General features: G+C 47.3%; 7 protein-coding genes across 7 annotated transcripts; 3 read left to right on the forward strand and 4 right to left on the reverse strand.

Moving 5' to 3' along the window:
* Positions 1-572: 572 nt before the first annotated feature.
* On the forward strand, positions 573-2743 carry F4812DRAFT_451393 (uncharacterized protein; the record flags this gene model as incomplete). Its single annotated transcript, XM_047936200.1, has 5 exons — positions 573-678; positions 744-1063; positions 1116-1382; positions 1439-2584; positions 2648-2743. The coding sequence occupies 5 exons, from the start codon at positions 573-575 to the stop codon at positions 2741-2743; spliced, it is 1935 nt and encodes a 644-aa protein (XP_047789332.1).
* A 170-nt stretch (positions 2744-2913) lies between these two features.
* Positions 2914-4294, reverse strand: F4812DRAFT_45801 (V-type ATPase). Its single transcript, XM_047937280.1, has 5 exons — positions 4143-4294; positions 4061-4073; positions 3828-3961; positions 3493-3677; positions 2914-3355 (listed from the first exon to the last, which is right to left on the reverse strand). The coding sequence occupies exons 1-5, from the start codon at positions 4208-4210 to the stop codon at positions 3210-3212; spliced, it is 546 nt and encodes a 181-aa protein (XP_047789333.1). The 5' UTR covers positions 4211-4294; the 3' UTR covers positions 2914-3209.
* Positions 4295-6132: 1838 nt separating this feature from the next.
* On the forward strand, positions 6133-8361 carry F4812DRAFT_45881 (acid protease). The gene is made up of 2 exons (XM_047937421.1): positions 6133-6730; positions 6794-8361. Exons 1-2 carry the CDS (start codon positions 6536-6538, stop codon positions 8027-8029), a joined length of 1431 nt encoding a protein of 476 aa, XP_047789334.1. The 5' UTR covers positions 6133-6535; the 3' UTR covers positions 8030-8361.
* A 906-nt stretch (positions 8362-9267) lies between these two features.
* Positions 9268-9892, reverse strand: F4812DRAFT_430806 (uncharacterized protein). Its single transcript, XM_047934388.1, has one exon. It carries the CDS (start codon positions 9737-9739, stop codon positions 9518-9520), a length of 222 nt encoding a protein of 73 aa, XP_047789335.1. The 5' UTR covers positions 9740-9892; the 3' UTR covers positions 9268-9517.
* A 1797-nt stretch (positions 9893-11689) lies between these two features.
* On the reverse strand, positions 11690-14622 carry F4812DRAFT_459872 (ATP-dependent DNA ligase; the record flags this gene model as incomplete). Its single annotated transcript, XM_047937620.1, has 5 exons — positions 11690-12226; positions 12277-13045; positions 13095-14235; positions 14299-14489; positions 14597-14622. 5 exons carry the CDS (start codon positions 14620-14622, stop codon positions 11690-11692), a joined length of 2664 nt encoding a protein of 887 aa, XP_047789336.1.
* A 377-nt stretch (positions 14623-14999) lies between these two features.
* Positions 15000-16665, forward strand: F4812DRAFT_430809 (uncharacterized protein). The gene is made up of 2 exons (XM_047934389.1): positions 15000-15812; positions 15939-16665. The coding sequence occupies exons 1-2, from the start codon at positions 15104-15106 to the stop codon at positions 16343-16345; spliced, it is 1116 nt and encodes a 371-aa protein (XP_047789337.1). The 5' UTR covers positions 15000-15103; the 3' UTR covers positions 16346-16665.
* F4812DRAFT_465180 (kinase-like domain-containing protein) lies at positions 16605-20153 on the reverse strand (the record flags this gene model as incomplete). Its single annotated transcript, XM_047938415.1, has 2 exons — positions 16605-19630; positions 19737-20153. The coding sequence occupies 2 exons, from the start codon at positions 20151-20153 to the stop codon at positions 17318-17320; spliced, it is 2730 nt and encodes a 909-aa protein (XP_047789338.1). The 3' UTR covers positions 16605-17317.
* Positions 20154-26799: the final 6646 nt, after the last annotated feature.

Here is a 26799-nt window from a genome sequence, read left to right on the forward strand (position 1 = left end):
CAGCGCTAACTACATTTGAGCATTAAGATCTCTTAGCTGAGATACTATCCACTATAAAGGGTTAGCGTTAGCGTGGAAAGCATGGCTCAACCGCTGTAAAACATGACCTCACCCAGCAGTCACATCCTACCTCCATAGTATTTCTGAGGTACGTAGTGGTTAATAGTAGTAATCGCACAAGGCTTCCAAGTTTCCACAATCCGCAGCAGGTACCTTTACCTTATTTACCACTACATACCACTACATAGCAGACCCCATAAGTTCTATTCCACTATAAAACTACGACGCGCATAGATCGTCAAATAACTCGAAACTCTATAAGGGATCCTTACGGGCTTCACAATACTTAGTATTACAAGCCTGTTGCTCTTAATTGATGTTAGGAGCACCTAATTTTTCAGCTTGCGCCCGTTTATCCATTCTCCCCTCCCCCACATTCGCTCCTATCGTTGACGCACGTCGCAACACCCTGACGACTAGATGCGTATAAGTTCCATCTGAGACCCTCCCCGTTGGAAACCACTTGAGTACGGCTTTGTTAAACTCATTATTGCGAAAGCAAGTGAATCGAGATGTGGAACGACGAAGAAGATAATAACCCTTATGGCACAAGCTTTGAGCGTCGTGATTCCATAACCTCCTCTTCTGCACACCCTACTTCTCCAGGCTCTCGCAACTGTAAGTTCTACCCGCCTTCTTTAAACCCTACCTGGATCGAGGAGAAATAATGTGGGAAAACATAGCGTTGGATGACTCTCCTGACGAGGCTGATCCCGACTGGGAATATGTAGACCAACAACATCGCCCGAATACCCCGTCTTCTACCAGCGAAGATATCTCGCCGCCTACTACCTACGGGCAGCATCAGCATACTACGAACCCCGATAGCGATGAGGAATATGGGACTCAGAATAATCAAGTGCCGCGGAGGAAACCAGGTGGTTATGATAGCCGGATTGAGCAGATTCTCTACGAAAATCCAGAGCTTCCTATCATAATCACCGATGCCGGAAAGAGCATGGAGAGTGGCGGCAAGTATATCGTTTATACGATCAGAACGGGAGTATGTATATGCCCGGCTTCGCAGTAACTTTTCATACTCACATGAGACGCAGGACCTCGAAGTCCGGCGCCGATACTCTGAATTTGCATCTTTACGCGATGCGCTGACTAGGCTTCACCCTACCCTTATTATTCCACCGATTCCCGAAAAGCATACCATGGCCGATTACGCCGCGAACCCTACCAATGCGAAGCAGGACCAGCAGATCATAGATTTACGGAAGCGCATGCTAACTGTATTTTTGAACCGCTGCCGACGGATGGAGCAAGTTCGGGACGACGGGGTTCTATGGAAATTCCTAGACCCGAACGTTAGCTGGGTATGCCGCGCAATCATATCACCTAGGCGCATTGTCATGGCTAATTTGAATGACAGAATGAAGTGTTGCACTCGCATCCTGTCTCATCTATCCCAAAGTCGATTATGAAAGCCCCGCCACTGGATACAGCGAATCCTACGCCAGCGCATTCGTATCTGCCAGTCCCGGCTGCTTCTGCCAAGCTGAAGACGCCCGTGAACCAGCCTCCCGGTCCGGTGTTTGATAGTTCTAGCACTCTTGCTTCTCAGATATTGCGCCGGTTCCCCCCTGAAGCCCATGGCTTAAGCGAACAGGAATTAGACCCGTACTTTATCACCTATGAAGCATCAATCAAAGAACTAGAGCAAGCGCTAATGGGTCCGATGGAAAAAGTCAACAGGCGGACGCTGAGCCATTTGAGTTCTTTGGCAAGTGATCTTTCGGATCTAGGCGCCAAATACAACGCTTTCGCGCTCTCCGAGCCGTCTCCATCCCTAGCTGCAGCTATTGAGAGAGTAGGTCAAGCTGCCGATTCTTCATACATCGCAACGGAGGAACTTTCGAGTTCCCTGGGGGCGAGCTTCGCTGAGCCTATGAGAGAGAGCGCACAGTTTGCGGGGGTCGTTCGTAACGTCTTACGATACAGGATCTTGAAGAGGGTACAGCAAGAAATGGCCAACGACGAACTCCTCAAGAAAAAGGCCCTCCTAGAACAGCTGGAGAGTAGCGAGGCCGAGGCTAAGCGAATTGACCAATATCTCAGCAGCAGCCAACAAATCGGGGGAAGTTATCAGGTCCATGCACCTCGAAGATCGGTTAGTATGAGAGAAACGTCAACGTCACACCACAGGGAAGGCAGTGGAGAGGATACAGCATCTATTGATTCGGATTTCCTCCCGAGTCATGCAGATGTTTCTTCGGTACCTTCAGCCAGAGTAGGAGCTCCTGAGAGAACCTCTAGTTCGAACCATAAGAAGGTTCCTAGCAGCAATTCTATTACCAACAAGATATTTGGCCCAATACGTCATGCGATACAAGGTGTTGCTGATGTAGACCCAGAGAGAACTCGGCGCGACGCTATAGGAAAGACGCGCGAGAGTATAGAGCAACTGGAACAAGCTCAGGTAGCAGCGGCACAGGATGTGAAGGATGCGAGTGCAAGCATCTTACAAGATCTAAAGAGATTCCAAAACGAGAAAGAAGACGACCTGAGACGCTATATGGTAAGTTCATTTCGCTGCCTTCCTTATATCTAATATTACAAGATTGCTAACTGTGAATTAAAGCTGGCCTACGCGAAGAGTCAAATTGAATGGGCGAGGAAGAATAAGGAAACATGGGAGGAGGCGAAGGCCGAGGTTGATAAGATCGATGAGACGTAGAGCGTCCAGAGGGAAAACCAGCAGGGACTGGGTTACAATAAGGGTAAGGCCCGGAACCGCCCTGGCGATGATTATATTGTCTTATAAGGTTGCCATGGTTTGCCTCTTCTGAATGGATAATCAACAATAAGAGGAAACATACCAATACATTACGAGAGCCTGGCCGGATTAGAATCTTTAACGGAGTTCGGGAGTCTACGAAATAACCGAAGATTATGCTTTCAATACGATTCACTTATCACGCCAAACTTATATGTTCACAGCAGTCATGCTGAGGTTTGAGAAATTGGAACTTTTAAACTCTAACTAGGCAAGTCAAGGGACCAGGCGAGTAGTTCGTAGCGTTTAACTCTTATATATTGTTACAGAAACTTGCGTACACCGAGGCACCCCCACAGACCCGCGTTTTTTTCACATGTATACCATGATATACGTATTACGCCCCGTGGGGGTTTGCCAGGTTAGATCAGTACAGACACTGAGTGACGTTCTCCTTCGATTTAGTTAACATGAGGATCCCGACAATAACGCCGTAGAGGCCCAAGACTTCGGCGAAGATTAGGATCAGGACCATGCCGATGTAGAGTCGCGGCTGCTGGCTGCTAGCTCTCACTACGTACGGTAGGTTAGCACTTTATCAGCCTCGAGACTTATAGTACCTAGCTAGCTAGCTAAGGTATTCGATTATAACCACCTCTTTCTTTGGAAGTAGAAAGAAGAAGCAAAAGAAAGAGAAAAAAAAAGCTTACCTCCCGCGTCTCCAACTATGCCAATAGCAAACCCAGCCGCGAGGCCGCTGAGCCCGACGCTGATGCCCGCGCCCAGCTGGAGGAAGCCCTGGTGTAGGGGCATCTTCTCGATGAGGTCGCCCGAGATGATGACGCTGGCCACGAGGCCATAGATGGAGAGGATCTGGGCCATGATGGCGCAGAGTCTGCACGTGTGCATGTGGACAAGGCCTAATTGTCAGCGGTGCTTTTCTCGGCCCGGAGGGTGGTATACCTATGTGGTATATAGGTACCTCTAATGGAAGACATGGAGGATGCGAAAGGGGAGGGGGGAGGGGGGAAGGAAGAAAGCATACGTGTTCTGCATCAGCCGATCTGGGCGGATTATCCCCGAGGAAAAAATCGCGCCGGCTGATTTGGCGGTGCCGTAGGATGCGCCTAGGACGGTGAAGATGATGGACGATGCGCAGCCCATGGCTCCGAAGAAGGACTGTGGGGGGGTTGCAAGAGGTTAGAGATGGTATTGTTGTGAGGCATGGCATGGCATTGGCAACGGTGAAATAGGGGGCTATGGGACTCGGATACGCACGGCATATACTGGGCTGCATAGATGGTCACTTGGTCAGTATATGCAGTGTCTTGTTGAGTCCAGGGAGGCGAAGGAGACAGACCAGCGGGCCTCATAGACCATATCAGCGAGTGCGGCGTTCATCTCGGATACAACTGTCTGCTGGGCCATTGAAGACTACTGCGACTCGACTTGAGGAGGTTGTTGATATGAGGTAGTTTATTCACTCTAGACAAACTGCTGCACGGCAAGTAGCAAAAGCAAAGAAATACAGCTCTCTCCCTCTTCTTCTGTAAGATGTACCATCGAATGCGGCTTTAATGTATTATGTATTCTACCTTAAATAGATTCTAAACATCTATCTACTCGTCCCTTAGTATGACATAGGCGGGGTAGACGGGCGGGCTGTAGGCAGAAGAATAATCTATGGGCTGATTGGCTGTCACGAAGTATCTTATATATCTCCGGCTTAGTCCTGCTGAGAAGCCGAGAAGAGCTGGAATTATAGGGTGATTTCCAAGATCCAAGATTTGCCCTTAATAATTTCATAATTCAATAGTATATCGGGATGGTCTCCGAGCAAGTTGTCTCTGAGATCTTTTGGATTGGCAGCTGGTGATACCTACAAGCGTACATGGATACAAATCAACTTACATAGTAGAGAGGTACCTAACCTAACCCATAGATGTTTAAGTACGTGCAGTACGTGTAATTACGTGGCTTCCTTTGTGGCGCCTTCAAATAAGCCTCATCGTATGAAGATTGTTACCTAAGAGTTCAAACGGTCAGGAGGAGAACAATATGCACGTCAAATGCGATGACCTCAATCAAATGTACGTACAACCAAGCTAATGTTCCAACATTGAAGACTCCGTAGGAAGGGGCTTATGTACATGTAACCAGGTAACAACATTCCAATTGGAAGGCTCGACGTGTACTACAGGTAGGTAGGTTACGTACTTTTTAACAATGTTCCAACATTTTGGATTTGTCAACTTCTCCATTTACAATTCCCCGAGTGTCACTTGAACTTTGAAGTGTCACTTTGCGGGTCATGGATTTCCTGGTATTCGGGATGGGTGCTATTTACAGTTAAGTACTTCATTATGACTGGGTACACTCTTCGAGCTTGCGCGTCCTTACGTGTTCTCTTTCTCTCTCTCTCTCCTTTTTTTTTTTTTTTTTTTTTTTTTTTTTTTTTTTTTCCCTCTCCAAGAACCTTAACCCGAAACTAATGCGCATTTATTACAATGCCATTGGTTCTCGCATTAAGTCTAACAAAGGCATCTCCGTTATATCCGTTTGGGTATCCGCCAAGCGGCTCTTCCAAGCCTCAGCCTTGCTACTAATTAAATTTCATCCCATGCCAAGACAACCGTTGAATAACGATCAGCTTGCGTTACAGAAGGCGTTCGGTTTATCTATCGGAGTCATGGCTGGGCAGTACCTATGCTACCAGACTACTATGTAGGTCACAGCTAAGAACAACGAGATCTGAGCATCTGGGTACTATTTTCAGCTCAGTGAAACAATAATAGTTGGGCGGCTCTACAAGACCCGTGCTTAGGGCTGTTTGACGTTGTAGCTTGGGAAGCCCCTGACGAAATAAAGGAAATAAATGAAATGGACAAAATGTGACCCTGACAGCCCTGGTCCAACATTTGATACTGCCAACCGTATCAGGATCCATCTGTACTGGATCATGCCAGATGGCTTTGCTTACGTCGACAACAAAGAAGCTAATTACCCTCCTATGGTCGTCACTGGATAAGCTGCCCAGTTTCAATTCTTACGAATGGATTTTTCACAGCACCTGACTTCTCTTTTTAAAGGAGAGGTAGTCAGCAAAATATGAGTATTTGGATGGACGCGCGTCAGATGCGCCAAGTCTAAACACTATGTGCGGACTCCCCACTACGGTCTCTCCCCTAATTCTTGACTTTGACTTGAGTGCCAAGTAAGGGTCGCCTCCCATTTGACAATCCCGGTCCATATTCACAAAGCATACGTGCGCATACCATCCTGAGTCCCTCAAGTACTTTGGTTCAGCCGGCGTGGCTCAGCTACCTATTCCAACTCTTGTTCTTCGCACATTCGGCCAACCGAACTCCCCGGGTTTTCTATTCACACCACGCCGAGCAACTGGATTGCTGGATTTGTTTTTTTTTTATTCTTTTCAAATAACAGTTCCCCCCCTTCCCTTCCGCGATCTCGATTTTTTCTTATTTCCGTCCGTTAAACCGATTATTTTCACACCTTTAGATCTATCTACTCTTAGCCCTGGCCGGCCTCGCAGGACTTACGAATCCGTTTCCACTGTACTTAATACATCCTTCACCTCCTTCGCCATAGACGGACGGCTGTACATATAACTAGACAAACCAGGCAACTACTGATAGAAGTTACCTTTGATGTTCAGGTTATAGCATTTAGTGCTGTTATCGTATGCTTTGGACCGGTGGGATTAACCTGTCTTAACGATTTTCAATCTTCCATATGAAATCGACAATAGTACTTGCCCTTGTGGCAAGTATCTCAGCTATTCCGGCAGATGCACGTAATTTACAGAGTAGTACCGGCCGCCCAAAAGTTGTAAGCTTGACCACAGAACGGAAGACCATATCCGATCCATTAAGAAGAGACCGTTTACGGCGAAGAGACGGTACTTTTAGAGCAACACTAGACAACGAGGTATGATATGGGAACCTTACTTAGGCTTTCAGGTCTATATCTCTCTTGCTAAGCCACCAATAGGAGACGTTATACTTCGTGAATGGCACATTAGGAACGCCACCTCAATCTATACGCATGCACCTGGACACAGGGAGCAGTGATCTGTGGGTGAACACTGACTCTTCGTCCTTCTGCTCTCAGAGGTCGGAGCCTTGCTCTTTCGCCGGAACATATAACGCCAATTCTTCGAGCACTTATGAATATGTGGGAAGCTGGTTCAACATTTCTTACGTCGATGGTTCCGGGGCGAGTGGAGATTATGTTACTGACACAATCAGAATCGGAGATTTGGCGCTGGAGAAGTTCCAGTTTGGAATTGGATATTCAAGCAGTTCCGAGCAAGGTATTCTCGGCATTGGATATGCCACCAACGAGGTGCAAGTCGGTCGAGCAGGAAAGGATCCTTATGAGAACCTTCCTATGAAAATGGTCTCGGCTGGACAGATCCAAAGAAATGCCTACAGTCTTTGGTTGAACGATTTGGACGCGAACAAAGGCAGTATTCTGTTTGGAGGAGTCGATACTGCGCAGTATACGGGAAGTCTTCAGACGCTTCCGATCCAATCCAACGGCCGCACCTTCTCAGAGTTCTTGATTACATTGACATCTCTGTCAGTGGGTGGCAACACCGTCGCAGACAACCAGGCCCTTGCTGTCCTGCTAGACTCTGGCTCTTCGCTTACCTATCTGCCCGACGATATGGTTTCGGGGATCTATGATGCAGTTAACGCGCAGTACGACTCGAGCCAAGGGGCAGCGTACGTGCCGTGTTCCCTAGAGAACGAATCGGATACGATCGACTTCGTATTTTCCGGGCCGAAGATCTCAGTGGCAATGGACGAACTGGTGCTAGATTTGGTGACGACAACGGGAGAGCGCCCTACGTTCTCAAATGGTGTGGAAGCATGTCTGTTTGGCATTGCCCCAGCCGGTTCGGGAACGAACGTGCTTGGTGACACTTTCCTCCGATCAGCCTATGTCGTATACGACCTAGAAAATAACGAGATCTCGATCGCACAGACCAACTTCAACACGACGGAGTCGAACGTCGAGGAGATTCCCAGCGGTACGGGCATTCCTCATGCTACCGCAGTAGCTAATGCTGTCACGGCAACGGAGGGAATCGTACGAGGCACGGGCAGTGGAGGTGCCAACTTAGGTGGTGACACGGATGGTGCAGCGATGACGAGCGCGTCTGTTTCGGTAGCGGTCCTATTCCTATCCTTTGGAATTGCTACGTTGGCCACAATACTATAAGTGAGAAGATTTATACCCCTGTTGTTCGGATCTGGATTACGGATGGCATTAAAGCATTTGCAGGGCGTTAGGGTGACATAAGTTATTTCGAATTGGAAATAGTAGATTTGTTTTCTTCCATGGCATTGAGATTCCGGTATAGAAGACCGACGGGACATCGAAAGTGCATTAGGAGGTAGTTGCGTGATATCCGTGGTAGCGTTCTTTCGCTTAACATAGCCATGTCGATGGCGGAGATTTAGCACCAAGCTTATACGGAATTTTACATAAATTCATATAGAGATTAGACATTAAATACCTACCTATATTTATCGTGTACAGATTTTTTTAAATGTGAATACAGGAGTAGCTTTCTCGGACTGTCCACTACTTTTGACCATATTACAGTAAGTTTCGATGCTTGGTTTGTATTACTACCTAACTAGGCCCCTATTCATAATCTCGATAGGGGAATGGGGGAAGGCATATAGTCCTTTACCATAAGACACTTGAACATTTCTACGTACCTACCTACCTAGTATATGACAGGACATCCAAGGCTTGGCATCTTGGTATCTCGCGGGGTCTACTACACACGTATGAGCTACGCTTGATGGATTGCTAATTTTATACCTCGTCGATCAGTAGTGTGTTATTACTAGAGGTTTCATCAACATGTCAATCTTTAAAAAAAAAGAAGTCTTAAAGATAGTTGGATCGTAAACAGTTTCAAGGGGCTGGGGAGAATTGGTCCTCTGAAGGGGGTATTCGCCAAGTCTTGCCGAGAGTGGGTTGCTTGGTCTTGGTCTTGGTGTTGTTGTTATACTGTATGAAAGAGGGTTTTTCTTCTTGGGTGATAGGTATTATTTGGCTTGGCTTGGTGGGTGAGGAGTTGACAGAAGTTGAAACGTTGCAGGCCTTAACATCCATCGACGGGGAGGTGTAATAAACTATAGCATATAGGTAAAAAACAATCCAATAATATTGGAGTTGAAAACATTAGATACCTTAGGTACCTAATCTAAAGTCAAGAGGGTATCTATCTCATGCTAACCCACCATCGGCCATTCCAATAAAGTAGATGGGATAAACCGCATTGTTTGGTCCCCCTATAGTCCCCTATCAAAGTAATCGTGTATCCATCCTCCCACGCTTCTCGACGATGCTCCCTTACCTCACCTCACTACTCCCCTTCGGCTACTATTTATTCATAGCTCTCGCTCCTCGTTCTCGGTATCCTCAACCACCCCTTCCCTTCCCCCTTCCCCTATTATCCCCCCCATTGAGACCCCCCTTTCATTTATCTCATATCTCGCATTTCCTACTCCAATCCCATTCCCCTCTGTCCTAGCAGTTACTGATGTATGCATCTTATATGTATGTATGTAATGTAATGTAGGATAGGCACATAAGACCCTAGGTACCTAGAACCAAGGTAGGTACCTAATATAGGTACCTACCTATGTATGTGCATCGTATTATCGTCCTCCTCCTACTACGAACCGAACCCTACGAACACTGCTTCGAAGGCGGGACCCGCGGGTCCTTCCCCGCGCGGCGCAGGTACGCCTCGCACTCGTGCCCGAAGCGGCGGTCGCCGCCGTGCGCGCGCGTGTACGCCTCCACCCAGCACAGCGGGCACGCCGCGTACCCGGCGTTGCTGAACCCGACCCACGGCCGGCCCTCGTGCAGCGCGGTGTTGTCGTGGCACGGGCACGGGCAGTCGAGCATATCCGACGGCCACAACGGTGGCGGCGGTGGCGGCGGTGGCGGTGATGGCGATGGTGATGGCGATGCTGGTGGCGATGACGGCGTTGTCGGCAGTGACGTACTGGTGCTGGTGGTCTTGGCTTCCGTCGTTGTCGTCGTGCCTGTGGTCGCCGTTATACTTATTCTTCTTGGCCGCGGGGGCGGGGGCGGGGGCGGTGGGGGCGGTGATCGTGGCGGTCGTGGTGGCGGCATATGCGGAGAAGGAGAAGACCGAGGATGACGATTTGGGGGAAGAGGACGAGGTGGGGGTGGGGGGAGCGGACGACGTTCTCGGGGAAGAGGAGGTGATGGCAAGGGAGGTAAACAATGGCGGGTCAGTGGTGATAGTAGTAATGATAATGGCCTCGGTTCCGGAGTGCTCTTGACGATTGTTGTTGTTGTTGTCGCAGGGATCTCCTCGGCCTCGTGATCTTCCTCGTCTTCTTGCGCGCTCATGGCAACTTTGGGAGAACGGTGCGAAAAGCTGTGGATTATGCTTGTATGGTGGTGATGTTGTATATATATATATATATGTGTGTGTGTGTGTGTATATTTATCCTGGGTCTTTGATATATCGCAAAAGTTGAGTATCTCGCTGCTTCTTCGTCGTCGCTGCTAGCTAACTCTGTGAAATATGTATTAGGAGAGTTTAGTTTAGGTAGTAGGATAAAGTCTAGCAGGCTCGGGACAGAGTGAAAAAAAAGAAAAAAAAAAGAAAGAACCAACAGAGACGAAATAATACGTTAGTTAGTCCATGAGAAAAGCAGTAGTCGCAGCCTGACGTGTCGAGTCGATGCGTCGTCCTCATCGTCGTTGCAACATCCGCATTCTAGTCTAAGTCGCGACGCACGTCCGTTCGCGCGAAGGTATTTCGAGATTGCGCACGCAGAACCCAGGCGTTGTGGAACCTAAAGGCTAGGCCCTTTCGAAACCGATAGGCTCTCCATCTATCTATCTAAAGGCAAGAAAAGCCTACCTATGCCTAACACGAAGCTCTCGAGTCACGAGAAGTCACGAGCAGGTGTCACCGCAGGATACCGGAATGATCGTACCTAGATAGGATTCCTTTACTTTTTCCGTGGAGTAGAGAGCGGTGCCATCGTCAGGCAACGGAGTTCCGAGCTTCAACACGTGGTCGAGATGGATGCTGCATCGTGAAATCACGGTTAGGCTAGGCAAAGTTAGGTACCTACCCACCTAGGTATATATTAGTCCTGACGGCGGCGCTAAACAGGAGAGATATGTAGAATAGACCTGACCTTTCTTTGTATATCTAGTACGCATACGACTTATGAATAGATATAGTAATAGTTTTAGTGTTGGCCGAAGCTGGGTAGGTGACTTCGTAGCAGGACGGAGGAAGTGATTTTATGATAGTTCGCATTGTTCAGTATACGTGTTATAATACCTATTATGAGTGTTCCCTACCAGGTTCATCTTAAAGCTCGCACTGTTACTCATAAAATATATGATAAAATACCCCTGAATGGAAAGCTGCAGCCATCCTTGGGGGAGGGGGGTAGAAAAGGGGGTCCTATTTCACGTCAACAATGGATGATACATGCAATGATCGGGAGTTACGGCGGAAAGACACATCCGAGCCGTATCGCTGCAGGTCTTGGTATGCAAGACCTTCCAAGGAATTGCTAAATTCACTCGAAGGCGATGCCGGTAGGCACTTGCTCAATCTTGAGTGGTAAATGCTTTTGTTAAGCCTCTTATAGTCTCTTAAAGGGCTGATATGGCCGTGCACTAGGTAGGCTTCCTGTCACATGTAAGAAAAAAACCAAAAACCAAAAAAAAAAAAATGATAAATCAGATCAGATGGTTGTTGAGATGGCGAGTCGCGTCATGGCTATTATAGCCTAGCTTATTAGGTGGTGATGATACATCAATAGCTAAGTCATAGCCCAGATCATGAGCAGTTCCTCCTTAGTATTCGAAATCATCATCCACAGACGGACCCTTACTCTTTGTGACGCTTTCCTGTTTTCTGTATAACTCCGCCACTTGACGGCTGCTTGTCGCCTCGTCCGGTTTCTTATCATCTCTCACTTTGATAAATCTAGGGAACCGCAAGCTAATTCCCTTCTCACCAGACGGGTCGACATTCTCCTTCAACCCCGCCTTATACCTTGGACTCAGCGTTAGATCTGCCGTTCGCACTTCCCAGACATAGCGTGGTTCAAACCAGACGTCTGGTTGATGCTGCCCACCCGATGAGTGCGCATAGAATGGTTTTGGGCGATCAATAACGATTTCTGAGAGTTGCTTGTGAAGGTCTTCGAGAACTTGCTCGGAAAAGCCGGTGCCAATATTGCAGATAGTCTCGTAGGTGTCGGAAGCTGCATTATAGCAGGCGAGAAGGAAGGCACCGTAAACAGACGTACGCTTGCCTTTGCCATAGTAGGCACCGAGGACTACCAGATCAAGCGAGTCACCTACTCCTGAAAGGTAATCTTTCTTGATCTACTCCTTTGTTAGCAAAGAGCCATAAGATAGGACTTATAAGATCTCACCTTAAGCCAATTTCGACTTCGCTTACTGGGCTCGTACCCACTCTCCGCACCGTCAAGCATCTTGACCATCAAGCCTTCGCAAGAAGCCTTGACACTTTCATCTAAGAAAGCCTGGATTTCGTCGAGCTCCCTACCATTCATGTGCGTTGCGAATGCAAACTCTCCTTCTACTGGTTGGAAAGCACTATGAAGCAACTCGCGACGTTCTCGGAGCGGCTTCTCGACGACGGCCTCCCCGTTGAGGAATAACAAGTCAAACGCAAACACGCAGACTTTTACTTTCACGTCCTCCAGCTTGACGTCCTTCTTTTTCCGTGTCATTAACTGCTGGAAGGGGAGAACCTTTTTCTCGTTTACATCCCAGGCGACGGTTTCGCAATCCAACACGAAGCTTTTGGTGCCGTCTTTGACCCAGGTGTGTAGCTTCGCAAGGATATCGGGATATTTCTTGGACAGGTCTTCTGAGTTTCGAGAGAAGATAGACGCGACACCCGTAGCAGCTTCTTTGGCAGCACCAGGAAGAGCGTCAATATACTCGTCCGAATGGTCTTTCGCAACGTAGTGGATCTGCGCTCTCTCGCCGTCATACTTATACTCGCAGGTGAAAGTCTGATCTTCAAACCGATCTAGCACCTCGGTAATTGCTTTTGTAGGCTTTGCAAGCATGGGCTTGAGAGGAACTCCTGGGCGAAGCTTGCAAGTCTCCTTCAACCTCATGATGCCGTTCTTGACCATGGCGGGGATAATCACATCCCAGCTGGGAAGTTCACTATTTCATGTTAGAACAATCAATGTGAATGCTTAACTATATCACCAACCTGTACACCGTCTTCAGCATAGCCTCTGCTTCTTCTATCTCCTTGGCGCTGGGTACTTTTCCTTTTTGTTCTGCTTCGTGACAAATTATAGCTTGTGCGATGGAAACGAGGACGGTCTTTTCGGCCAAACCCAATCTGAGTTTCCCTTCCAAGAACCGGATCAGATATTTGGCTTCGCTAGGACCACCTTTGTCCTTGTAGATATCGACTTTGCCAGCCGAGTGAGCATCAGCAGATGATAATAGCTTCTTGATTCCGTCAACTTTCCTGCCCTGAGCGCCGTTTCCGGCCACGGTTGCAATGTCCATTAGACCTTTATGCACAGCTCTGACAGTTAACGGCTTGGGTTTGAACATAGTTGGTTGAGTCGATCTGCTTTTGACCGCAACAAGACCCAAGTCGCCAATCTCTTTCTGGTCAGCTTTTATAACTTCTAAGCTACGCCCTGTCGTTTCGCCTATGGCCTTCATGATAAGCGATTCGCCAATACCAAGTTCGATGCCTGCGTAGTCCGGAGCCAATTTGTTGATCATCAATAATACCGTCGGAAGAAAGTCATCGGGGGTCAGGCGTAAAACTTGTTGGAGGAATAGAGAGCAATATTCCGTGATCTGAAGTCGCTTTGAGGTGAGCTCAACAAGTGAGAAAGTTGTGCACAATGCAGCGTAAGGCACTGGTGCTCCAGGTTTCCAATCGGGATACGCATCCTTCGTCTTGCTCTGAAGCTTAGTCTGCTGCTTTTCCCGGACCTTAGATTTAAGCTCTGGTTTCTCATCTTCACTTTCCTCCTTTTCCATCTCAGAAGCGGATTCCGAAGCTTCCTCTTTGATATCATCATCCTCTTGCTTAGGTACCGGTGACTCTTCCTTATCGGACGTGGATTTAGCAGGGGACTTCTTTGGAGAAGCTTTCTTGCTTTTGGGTGATTTCTTGGGCTTGACTGGCTCGGCGTCGGCCATAGTCTCGTCTTCGTCCTTATCCTCAATTCGGGGGCGACCCCTTCGTCGTCTTTTTACCACAGGCGCTTCTTCTTCAAGCTCCTTTTCCTCAGGCTCCTCCTCATTTTCAACTTTTATCTTTGTAGAGGATTGTTTCGCCTTGCCCTTTGGAGAGGAGGGAGACCGAGATCGCTTTCTGGTGTCTAGTTACATCGAGATTAGTTAAATGCGCTTTCACAATTGGTTCAGCAAAGAGCAGTTCACACCTTTGGCAGGATCAGCGCTTTGATCGGCATTTTCAGTCGCATCGGCGCTCGCTTTCCTCTTTGGCGAAGCTGGTTCTTGGTCCTCGGAAGCTTCTGGTTCCTCCTTTGGCTTCTTACTCGACTTTGTACTGAACGAAAGCTTGGACTGCTGTGGTGCAGGCTTGGGGCCATTGGGCTGGCCAAAGAACTTCCTGGTGCGAGGTGTGATTGTTAGCAAGTGAGAACCTCACCAGTACAAGACGGACAAAGAAAATCAAGGAAGACGCACCCTAAGGTGGTCTGCGATGATTTCACATACCCTAGGGTAGCTTGCTTGGATGCCATTTTGAGTAGTCTACTGGGAGTAGACGTACTCGTTAGAACCCTAAGCAGATGTCGCAAGGCCACGGTGAAGAAAATGGTGAGTTAGAAGAAAAGAAAAAAAAATCCCCGAGGGTGAGATGCAGCTTCCGACTTTTTATTGTCGTATTGCAGCTTGGGGGCTAGGGGTTATTGGAGGTAGGCAGAAGGTACAATGCAGAAGGCAGCAACCAATAATTTCCTCTACATTAAGCACATTGAGTAGGAGGTAGCTACCTAAACTTGCATGCATGCATGCATTGAGTACCCAGGTATGACGCGACTTCCCTAGCTTGAACCGCGTTAAATTTCCCATTTAACGCGATTTTGCAAGGATCATACAGTGCTATCGTAGATATGTTGACACTTAGTACACTGTGTAATACTCTATCGATAAACATCCTCCTCGGCATAAGTCCTCTGTATCGGCTCTTTGCAACTCACCAACAACAACAACAATGAAATCATGAAGACTCCTTATGTAGCATTGCGCCGGCTTCAAAAGTCCCAATGTATAGGCCATCCAGTCTTTAAACATTACCCTACCGCTTGGCGCCGCGGATACAGTAGTTCCAATGGGTCGTTCCTAGGTAACTTCGAGGCTATCAGGGCCGAGATGCTGGCCCGTCCAACTCAGTTGAGCTGGGATGTTATGTCGCCAACAAACTCCTCTCTCCTCAACATAGCCCTAGCCGATTTCATACCAGAGAGCTGTCAGGCTCTGGCATACCAGGCGGGTGCTAAGTCTATCGAAAAAGTCGATGCCAAGTATGAGCTTCTGCAGGGCCACCATCTCGTTTACTTCCCGTTGCAGAAGACCGCATCGGAGCTATGTCCCGACGGGACAGACCCCTTACATAGTCCCGGCGGTCCGTTTGAGCGGCGCATGTGGGCTGGCGGCTCCATCGAATTCAACGACGACTTCCGCCTGGACTCTTCCAAGGTCGTGTGTAAGGAGAGAGTGGACCAGGTCACCGTGAAGGGGCCCGAAGGGCAGGAGAAGATCTTTGTTGACGTGCTGCGCGAGTATATGAGGGAGCAAGACTCCCACGGCCCATCTATGACCCGGGGGATAAGCGAGCGGCGAAGTCTCGTCTTCATGCGGGGGTCGAGTAAAGAGCAAGCCCGCGAGAACCTCGCGAAGGCATCTTTAGGAAGAGATAGGATTGTCAAGGGTATGTTCACACACTCATATATATAAGCTTCCCCTTTTTTATTGTTTTTCTGTCACCACCATGACCTTCTTAAAAGAATCCGACCTGTTCGTGAGCCTCGTGATTATGGCTGAGATTCCAGCGAAGCTCCCCATGCCCCCGACTTCTCCATCGCGCTCACGCCAACACCCACCCTGTTGTTCCACTACAGCGCGTTGACTTTCAACGCGCACCTGATCCACCTCGACCCAGCGTTCTGCCGCGAGGTGGAAGGCTACCGTAACCTACTAGTCCACGGCCCTCTCTCCCTTACCCTGATGCTTTCCGTGCTAAGATCGCGACTCCACCCGGGTGAGAAAATCCGCAAGATCGATTATCGGAACCTAGCTCCTCTTTATGTAAATGAGCCTATGCGTGTGTGCGTCAGATACAGCGGTGATGCAGGAGAAGAATCAGCAGAAGGGAAGCCTCGAAAATGGGATGTTTGGGTGGAGGACCGCGATGGAGGTCTTAGTGTAAGGGGCACTGCCGTGAGTCACAAATCTAGTATATAGGAGTAGATTCATGAGGACATATCACATTAAGCTCAAGCACTGAAGATACTGTATTCATTTACGCTGGCTTAGGTCAAGGACTGATCATACTATGTACCTTGGTACATAGCAAGTGAGTTAGTACCTAGATGTAATAAATACTGTAGCAACGCAGAATTTACGTTAGGTACCTAAGGTAGTAACGTATCTGAACAGCACACGCCGTGTGGGCAGTGCGTCCTTAGGTAGCAAGAACGTCACTCACTACAAAGACTTGTATACGAAGCATAGTTCGAAAATAATTGTTAGAGCTTAATACTTATCGTTTTCTACAACGTCGAGGTTATTTAATGCTTATAAATACATGCCCTCGAACTTGCAAGATGAAGCTGTCGTCGGCAATCATTCCTATTCATTTGCTCTCATGCATTAACCACCAGAAGCTCAGCACCGCTGCGCAAATGCCACTCATGAAACCACCACCAAATTACGAACCACAAGAGAAAAATAGAACAAAGATTGATAAGGAAAACATGACCGATTCTCCATTTCGCCGCATCAATGCATCATCTGTTTTTCTTTGTCCATCTATGGGACTAAAATGCCACCATCATCGCCCATCTCGTGGATATTTCCGCTAACTAAACCCCCTTAGAAAGCCAGTCTAAAATCTTCAGTTGTGGCATCAAAATGCCGTCCCATAAAAATAAAAGTTCAGTGATACGACGTGGGTGGATATCGCTGCTAATGAAAAAAGAAATCCGAGGTCGAAGTATGTCGAAAGCGACCATACCAAATATCACCAAGTACAGAGAGAAACTTGGTAACCGGATGGATATACGTCTGATCTATGGCCATTCAGAGATTTGCTGGATCTAGCCGCTATAACACAGCCGACCTCGTTATGCTGAGAATTGAATAATAGGTCGCTCATCGCAAAGGGGTATCGAGAAAAGACTGGCTTGAGAATATAACATCGCGCCTCTATGCGGTTCAGGTAATCGGAGCGAGGAACGGACTTAGCATAAGCTCGTCTGCGCTTGGTCGCAAGTTGTGGTCAATCTCGAAAGTCTGGGTTAAGAACGTAACTGCCTCGGGGCTGGCATTATCAGGAATAGTTGGAGCGGCCTTACCACCTCCGATCTTGAAGATGGCTTGCAATTGACTGCAGTCTGGGAAAGGATGCGCTCCGGTCATCATTTCGACGACCAAGCAGCCGAGAGACCAGATATCAGCTTTGCGGGTGTATGAGGTCTGCTTAACCACTTCAGGGGCCATCCAGAACACCGAGCCTTGCAACGATGGCCTATGCTTGTTGTTGTTGGCTCCACTGAGAATATTTGAAGCCTCGAGCTTCTTGCTAATTCCGAAATCGGAAATCTTAATCGTGCCCTTGTTATCCACAAGGATATTGGCACCCTTGATATCTCGATGAATGATATCTCGGTTATGTAGGTACGAGAGCCCATTCAAGATTTGTCTCACGAAACTGCGGACGAGAGGTTCGGGTAGGGCGCCATACGAGTTGAGCATGGTCTGAACTGAGCCACCAGGGACGTACTCGAGGAAAATGTTGAGGTGCTCAGCCGAGGAGCTGCAGCCAAGGTATTGCACAATGTTCGCATGTCGAAGATCTCGGAGCAGACTAATCTCCCGCTTAAGAGCCTCGATCATACTCTTCTTTCGGGCATCCGTCTGGCTATTGGCGCCAGGCGAAGGCGTCTCAACTTGCTTGACGGCAAGGAGTTCTCCAGTTACTGCATGCAAAGCCAGATAAACACTGCCGAACGATCCTTGACCAATCAAGGCACCTTTCATCCACTTGTTATCATCCCACGATTCACCAGCTAGGAAGCTCTGCAGTTCCTCATCGGCATCCTCGCCGTCCTCGCTCAGGGCCTGAGTGATTTCCTTCAGGGATCCAGAACCTTGAGTACTAGTTTCATCGAAGTAACTTTGACGGACATTTCCTTCTGGATCTGTAATGCTTATAGGATTGCTGTCCGAGCCGCTATCTACAAACGAAACATAAGACTTGCGGTCAGGTTCGATAGGAGACTCCTCTTGAAGAGTGTCCAGAACCGACGAAGCAATCGAATCTCGGAATAAATGTGGCATGCGGCCTTGGCTCTCACGGGCCCTGACCTTCGCAAGCTGGCCGCTGTTCAACCAAGAATCTGCAATAGTCGGGATAGGGGGCGCATCTTGGATGCTAGATGCGAAGCTAAAGTTGCTTGCGACACTAAGTCGGCTGTTCACCTTGCTAAGGCGAGTAGACCTGCGCATAGATAGTCGGGCAGTTCGGTCGATGTCTTCCCTGGGGTGATCAGGGAAGTACGATGTGAGATCGGATGTGATCAACTCGCTGGGCGGTCTCAGACCACCGAACGGTCTCAGGACCTTTCGTCTCGAGAGATCTCGAGGATCACTGGGGCGTTCCAAGTCCCTGGCGGTATTATTGAGGTTCCTTTCACGATCCTGGAAGGAAATTGGCGATAACGGCTGTTGGAGCCCTTCGGTCCAGCTCTCACCTAATAGTCTTTGAACCTTTTCTTGACTTCTCTTATCTTGGACATTCTCGAGGGCACGGGCGTGGGATTGTTGGGCTTCTTCCATGGCAATAGAGGCAGCTCGCTGCAGCTCTTTTTCTCCAGGCTCACCGGAGGGCACTCTTCGGAGAATGAGACGGTTTCTCTCTGGTCGCTTCTGATCCTTAATGATGCGCCATAGTTCGGTATCACCGAGACGACGACACTGCTTAGGGTCGGGGTCAACACCGGCTAATATCCAGAAACAGTAATTGCGATCATGGTCCTCCCGTAACGCAAACTTTCGCAACGTTACCCGCATAACTTCTTCGCAGGTATTGCAGTCGGCAATCTTCACAACCTTCGTAACGCCTCCGTTCCAGATGACGCGGATGACATCTTGACCCTGTGGTAAAGCAGCCATCAGCGAACCATCCTGACTTGAGGCATTCCGTGTGTGTGTAATTACCAGACGGCTCGGCATGGTCGGCGAGCCAGGTCCCCGAGCGGTCGAATTGGGTGTCGTGTTGCTCATATACGGCTGGTTCTGATATCTCGGCAGTCTGGCAGTTCGGGGATCCGTGTTGGGTAAAGGCGAATTGGGTCGTGACGAAGACTTTGCGACATCCGCCATAGAGGTCATAGGTAAGGTCTGCATATCGAGCCGTGAGTACCTCTTAGCAGGTGCCGTGGCGATACCACGACCAGCAGAAGCGGCGTGCCGCGGTGATCCCAGCGAAGAGGGAGCATATTGGGAATCCAGGACCCCAAAAGAATCCTGAAAAATAACTGTTAGGCGATAGTTCAAACAACTTTTCAAGCCAACAATTCGAATTATTCCTTTCACGAGAATAGCACATGCAATAGATTTCTAGGTAACTTACTCGGTTGCGTCTCTTCTGGTTCGCATACGCCTTTGTCCTAAGCTTCTTAATACCCAGAAACAGTCGGACCCGATCGCCAACTTTGTCAATGCCCATTTCTTGGAGGACTTCCTTATCCATCTCAAGCAAGTTTTCACCATTGATATTATTTTTCCGGAAGATCTTCTCATACTCGCCACACTTAACACTCCTTAAATAGTCACAGACTTGACCCTCGGACCAGTTCTTGACTGCATCAGGGCCATCGAGATCGGAAAACTCGGATTCGGTCGGGCTGGCGAAAGCTTGACCGGTGGCATGAACAGCAGGCGGTCTCCTCGCGGGAGCCATACCAGATGACTGCACGCTCGGAACCAGCGTCGAGTTCGACGAGGCTAACGAAGCCGGGAAAGACGACTTCGAAGCTAGCATAGCCATTGTGAATGATTTATCGACCAAGGCTGTCAGACATACATGAGAGGGGGGAAGGGGGGGGAGGAAGAAAGAATCGAAAACCTGTGTTAAAGGAAAATATAAAATATAAAATAAAAATAAGATTGAATTAATTTTTTAATTCTTGGATCAACTCTTCTTTTCCCTTTGTGGAATTGAACAAAGAATCAACTTTGCACCGAGTACGGGCGACGACCCCGAATGAATGAAGGAAAAGCTCACAGACACAAAAAGTCGAGAATGTATATCGACGAGTTTGTGGTTGTGGAGCGTGGGATTTTGAAAGATTTGGAAGTCGGGGGGAATTAATTGATTTACAGGTACCTGACTGTGATGGTACAAAGGTACTCTCCCATTCACCATCTTTATGGCACCTGGGGCAGCTGGCTATGAGAGTTCGTTGGCGTTGGTGTAACCTGCCAAGGGTCTTTCTTAGATGCAGGCTGACTACCTACACTACGGTAGCGTAGCCCCACCTCCTTAGAATAGCTAAATCGAGGGATTCACGGGTGGACTCACAGGTGGATTTACAGGTGGATTGGGAACTGTACAAGACACTACAGTGTGTGTCAGGTACCTAGAACTAGGGCTACATGTACCTTACTTTACCTACCTGTAGGTACCTAACCCAAAGTCTAATAGGCCTTAGGTACCTACTATAATCTAACTCTCCCTCAACGGATAAGCTTACAGTATTTATGGTTTCTGACTGTGGAGTACCAGGTGTTTGGATATGTTTAGAGAGTTATGATTGGGTTGAATATAGGGAAAAGAGGGAAAAAGAAAGCGGTAAACCGGTACATAAAAAAGCTGACGGCGATAAGTTGAAACTCGTCAAGGAACGCACGGTCTCCAGATCATCAGGGAAACCAATCCCGTCATCGACTCACTCACTCACCAACGGTAAGTCATCGTCTAGGTATCAGGCGAGATGGAAAGAATCATTTGTTTCAATACGCAATCACTTGGTTTAGCTCGGCTGATAGTCATTCAGTTTGTCTAATACCATTACGCACATCTCCACTACAATACGGAGTACATAAGTAGATGCACTTACGATGCAAGATCGGGGAGATGAGGTCTCTCCCCCAAGGCCTCTCCCCCTCCCTCTTTCTCTTCGTGGTAATCCGCGTGGCATGGTCTATTTTTACAGCCCTCATTAGGTATAATATGCCCGGATATATATACAAGACGTATGGAAACTAGAACATAGTGGATGTATAAGACACATCCATATAACATACAACACAGTCAGCATATAACATGTAGGTAACTATAGGAACATGTAGGTATATAGGTTCGTGGAGGTGCGTAATGGGATGTACGTGTACGGGCGGCTAGGTACTCGCCAACAATCACATACAGCCCCCATTCAGAAGTCGGGGTGCGTACCCCTTTTGGGCACGTCCGTATAGCTAATTTCGATACCCGTACACAAAACCCCCGTGTCGGTGTCGCCATTATGCTAACAGAGGTGATCCATTTGTGATCCATTTATTAAGGATATCTCGGGGTGCCTTACCTTAAAGCCCAGGCTTACCTTATATTGCGCAAGCCTTCATAAGGAAAAGAGAGCAGCGAAGAGTGTCTCTAGGTAGCATGATAACGCATGGTGTATTACCTGTTCTCCCTGCTACATCAAGAGACCAGTGTTACAAGTGCCTGGGTCTGTGACGTGAGAGGGTTAATAGCGACGATTAGCTCAAGCGCCAAATCCTCAATCATCAACCAACGACACACCGGCCTGGCTGGTACGGCAGTGTTAAGAAACCAACAACTGCTTAACAACGATTGGTCTGGTTGATTTTTTACGCCGCTCGCGCCCACTTCGCGCTCACCTCGCCGCCTCACCAACTTATGTTCCTTCTTAAAACGTACAAGGGGAGGCAAAGCAGAAGAAGAAAAGAAAGCTATTCCCCAATAGTATTAGAGGGGATGAAGGGAGAAGGGGGTTTGGGGTTTGATAGGTAAGGTTGATAAGGTCTTATTGGGTTAAGCTTGGACTCTGGAGAGAAGCAGAGAGATGGGGAATGATTGTGACAAGGGCCTAGGTCATGATCTCCAAACCTGAAACAGACCAAGTTTCGACCAGTCCGGATAAGATGTGTTCAATGGAGTGTGCATCGGGCTTTAGCAAGCCTTTTTGGTATATCCCTTGCCCGCATTCGCCCACCCTAGCCCTCCTCGTGACCCGTACCGGCAGTGTGGTTTACGTATGCGGGACAAGGAACTTGGTTGACGTTACCTACTCCCATATTCAAACCCAATTAAAGAAAGAAAACAAAAAACAAAAAAAGGCATCTCTTTTTGTTTTGTTTCTCTATTCTTACGAATAAGACTACCTAACCTACCTACGTATAACCTCAGTGGCTCAAACAAATCCCGTACTTTTAGAAGTAGGCGATTCCTTGTAAGTCGTAACGTAACAATGGAAGAAGAAGAAAAGTAGTACAACTCCATCCAGGCATATACCTACTTCTTTTCTCCCTGCCTATTATAGCGCAATAGGTAGCATTTAATATGTGCTGAGCTGAAGATGGTATGCAGTTGACAACAATTTAGGCGCTTATCTCCGTCCCTTGCTGGCCCTTTTTTTTTCTCTCTCTTCCAACGTAACCCATAGGCGCGTCCTGGTACAAGATCCTTCAGCCTTTAATCCGTATAATATATATCGCATTGAGAAATTAAACGCTGCTGCAACCAAGATGCGCAGCAAAGGATGTCTTGTAACTTTAGAAGTCGTGACTCAAAGAGAACATGTCGATTCGTCAAACTTCAACTTCCAACTTACCGCTAGATATAATGTTTCTCAACCATGTGACTTGGATTCATGTGGGTAGCTTATTAGTTATAGCAAATGAGGAGTCGCAGATCGACGCTCGAAAACCGCATACATGCTGCACCTAGACTTCTTAGGCAAGGGGTCTGGAAGCCGTGGAAGTTTGCTAGCGTAGATCCGGGACCGAAAAAAGAAACTAGAGCTCGGATTGAGCGAAAGAGGTATCGAAGGTTTATCGAGCAGGCGTAGAGCCAGTCGTATTATGCTGTTGCCCGGTCATCATCGGTCATCTTTTGGTTGTATTTCCAAGTTGCGGCTGCAAATGCCATGGCTGCTCCCGCGTGGGTAGGACGAAAGGTAATAAGCGGTTCATTTATATTGTTTGGTACACCAGCGACGGGATCCCGAGATCCTCAAGGATTGAGCTGGAACTTTCTTGATAAACCTGCTCAACTTTTTTTTTTTTTCATCTTCCTTCTTTGCTACCTATGCTCGCTCCCCAAATTCGCTTACTCGTATGTAATATCCTTACCAGGTAGATCATATTTAATCACTTCATCTTATGCAGCGGTGTCCGCGGGGTTTCGGTGTAGAGCCTGAGATCAAACACCAAACGTCGTGATACGCGCGCAAGGTCAAGGCATTTTTCATGACCTCTCAAAGCCCACCGCGCCAAGCTTCGTTCATTTTGAAATTATAGGTATTCAACGGCATTGAGATCCTTCGATTAATCAAAACTGGGGTCTGGAGGATTCTTTACTTTGAGGGAAAAAATGTGATGCTGGGCCGCCCTAGATCTAGGGAATCCATATGCACCAGCAAGCACGGTAGTTCCCGCTTGACATTCCATATGAGGTACCTAATATATTAACTCGAGAGCTTACAGTCAAACATATAGCCATTAGAGGTAGTGTCTATTGATCCTACCAGGATTAATGGAACTTTGGGATCATGTTTAGGTACTTGAGTTACCTTAGCTACTCGGTACACGCAATACTTTCGTGGAGTTATAAACATCGATACCAGCTGTAAGGGGCTACGAACCCGCAAACAAAGCGTACAACACACCGAATTCCTAAAGATACCATCTGTGTCCTACGTGAAAAGGTAAAAGATATGACTCTTTTCAATGCGCACTGTTCCATGTGAATGCGGCTTTGTGGGAATCCTTTTGCATTGTTGCCCGGCTGAGCTGTATAAGTCCTAACCGCGTTGGTTATTAATAAACCCTTTGTTAAGAGGCAAGTCTCCCTTTCTATCGCGTTTCATATTATAAGCCACCACAAATGCTATTATGGTCTTGAACAGTATCAGATGCTATCTTGACAAGCAAGCACATGACCACCCTAGGTATCTTGAACAACCATCGACATCAGTCGGAATGCACATACAGATAGATAGTGCTGGTACTTATCAAATACACGGTATATTGAGGGGTAGCTACATACATACCTCATACGTACCTATGTATTGTGTATATGGTAGGTAAAGACGATAAAGACGGGACTCTCAAGTAGTATAACTTAAGTAGGTACCTCGTATGATAACTGACCATGCTCTTCAAGTTCAGTTAATTCTTATTGGTCATTCTTTAGTCAGAGCATTAGGTAGTCTCTAAGGCTACGAGGCTCAATGCTAGCAATCGCAACATGCTAAGTCAAACATCATTGCCTCGATACCTCTCCCCCTGATCGCCTCTCCTAGCGCTGAAGCAGCCAAAATCAAGACATCCATCGCGGTTTTATAACCAAGGCAGATACAAATGTAAGTCCCCGAGAAAGTCAATGCTGTCTGCCTGTCCACTTCCAGCATTCTGCGACATCTGGACCAAGGTAATCAACGTGATACAGTTTCTTCATAGCCGTACAGACGCGGCCCGTTCGCATACGCTGCGACCCTAGCTGCCTTGGCTCGTCAGATCTGAGGATGCCTCGTGCTTCGGCATCTTGCAGGACGGGAATCATAGGCGCCGAAGGCTTGTTCTAGGTAGACCATCCGCTCATATTCCAGGCTGGTCTTCCCCGTCTGGCCGTCGGTTGTTTAATCTGCCCGAATTGCCAGATTTCTCCTCTCCTTACATATTCGACTTTTATTCAGCTACCCGTATTGCGAGATAAAACCGACAAATAGAGAAATTGTGTTGTTCAGCAAGCAGGTAACCTGGACGCAATTAGCTGGAGACGAGGGATCGTGACTACCTAATACGCATCAAAGGTATTGTTTATTCAAGACGTCTTATATGGAGTTCCAAGAACAAGTACTTGGGTCAAATTGAAATAAACCTTCAAGGCTACAAGTTTGTGGTTTATAACGTGAGTATTCTCCAACCGGGAGTTGTCACATTCTCTAAAACAACTCAGCCACCTGCCTGATGTTAACCGGGAGGCGAGATAAATGCAATAGAAGTAACAGATGCATAAGGATATACAAATCTAAATACGTAGCTATGTAGTTGGTGAGCCAAGGAGCTGGTAATTAGCATATGTGACGTCGAGAGTGTCTTACAAGATTCATCCTATGCTTCACATAGACACATGAAAAAGATTTTACTTCTCTTCCAGCATAGGTAATTATGTTTGACACGACTAGATGCCACCCTATACTCATCGTGTTCAGAACTATGACATAGCTTAGAGTTATTGATGTTCTTGACAAGTCTGATCTGATGTTCCTGCAAGGACTTCGTTGCTTTGGTCTCACTGCTGAATACTCCTGCGGCAGACAGTTAGATACCTACTAAGTTGCATACTTCTCTTTACCATCCATAAATCGGCCTAGATAAACCCCATGTAATTACAGTTTCCGTTTATTCAGATGTTATAGAGGTTTCTATTCAGCGCTGGTTGTATTGAGGTAGACAGGGCACTATGAACGCCCCTTGGTGATACGTACAATGGTAGCCAGTTTAGCTATATATAATTTTAGGCGCCCCATCGGTGGTCTCAAATTAACTCGATGCCGTAGTGCACCGAATAGGAGACACGCGGAATCTTTAGCTCAACCTCGACCAACCCCTATATAGGGCTGACGATCCAAGTCTATATAGCTTCAACACTAGTCTACTAAGGATCTAGTTTCATGACAGCTAATTAATTCTAACTATGATTCTAGCTATGATTCTTTCTATGCCACTCAAAGTTTCACTAATGATAAAAGCCCCAGTAATCTGTCACGTAAAGTGAAAGGAGATCTTAGAGGTAATATAACGGTTAATTAAGAAGAAAAAGAGATCTAGGCTAGTAGTCTATAGGAGATCGTTTTATATATAGCTCAGCTGATTAGTCATAGTAGGGATCTCTACAAGATCGCCACATACTGCGATATAATCCATATCATCCTAGCCCCTATCGTATAATAGTGTAAACATATTCCAAGTTTCTAGGTAGTGATAGTATATTGCCTGTCTACCACTTTGACTAGGTGATCTAGAGGCAGCTTGTCAGAGTTGAAAAGTTTATCTCTTCGTTGGGTAATACACAGTGGATAGCAATATCTACAACCTCTAGCTCACCGCGGTATTCGTTGTCCCACTTCGCTTAAATTATACTCAAGTCTTGTTTGTGAGCAATTTTCCACATGAGAGAAACTTACAGTACCCCCTTATATGTGGACCTATAATTCCTTTCTTCCATCTTTTGTATTTTCATACAGCTATAACTATAATTAACAGAATCTCTTCCATATACATTCCTATTTGGAAGTTTTACTGCTTAATGATTTCCTTATACGTGCTAATTAGAGACATGTAGAAAGTAGTACAAAATGGAGATAGATACACAGCTTTATGGTATACAAGGAGCGTACGTATTCATAGGAGATGGAAGGTAAGCGTTGTAAACCGTTTCTCCCATG

The sequence above is a fragment of the Daldinia caldariorum genome (assembly GCF_022478825.1).
Source record: "Daldinia caldariorum strain CBS 122874 unplaced genomic scaffold F4812scaffold_10, whole genome shotgun sequence".
NCBI classification, from domain to species: domain Eukaryota; kingdom Fungi; phylum Ascomycota; class Sordariomycetes; order Xylariales; family Hypoxylaceae; genus Daldinia; species Daldinia caldariorum.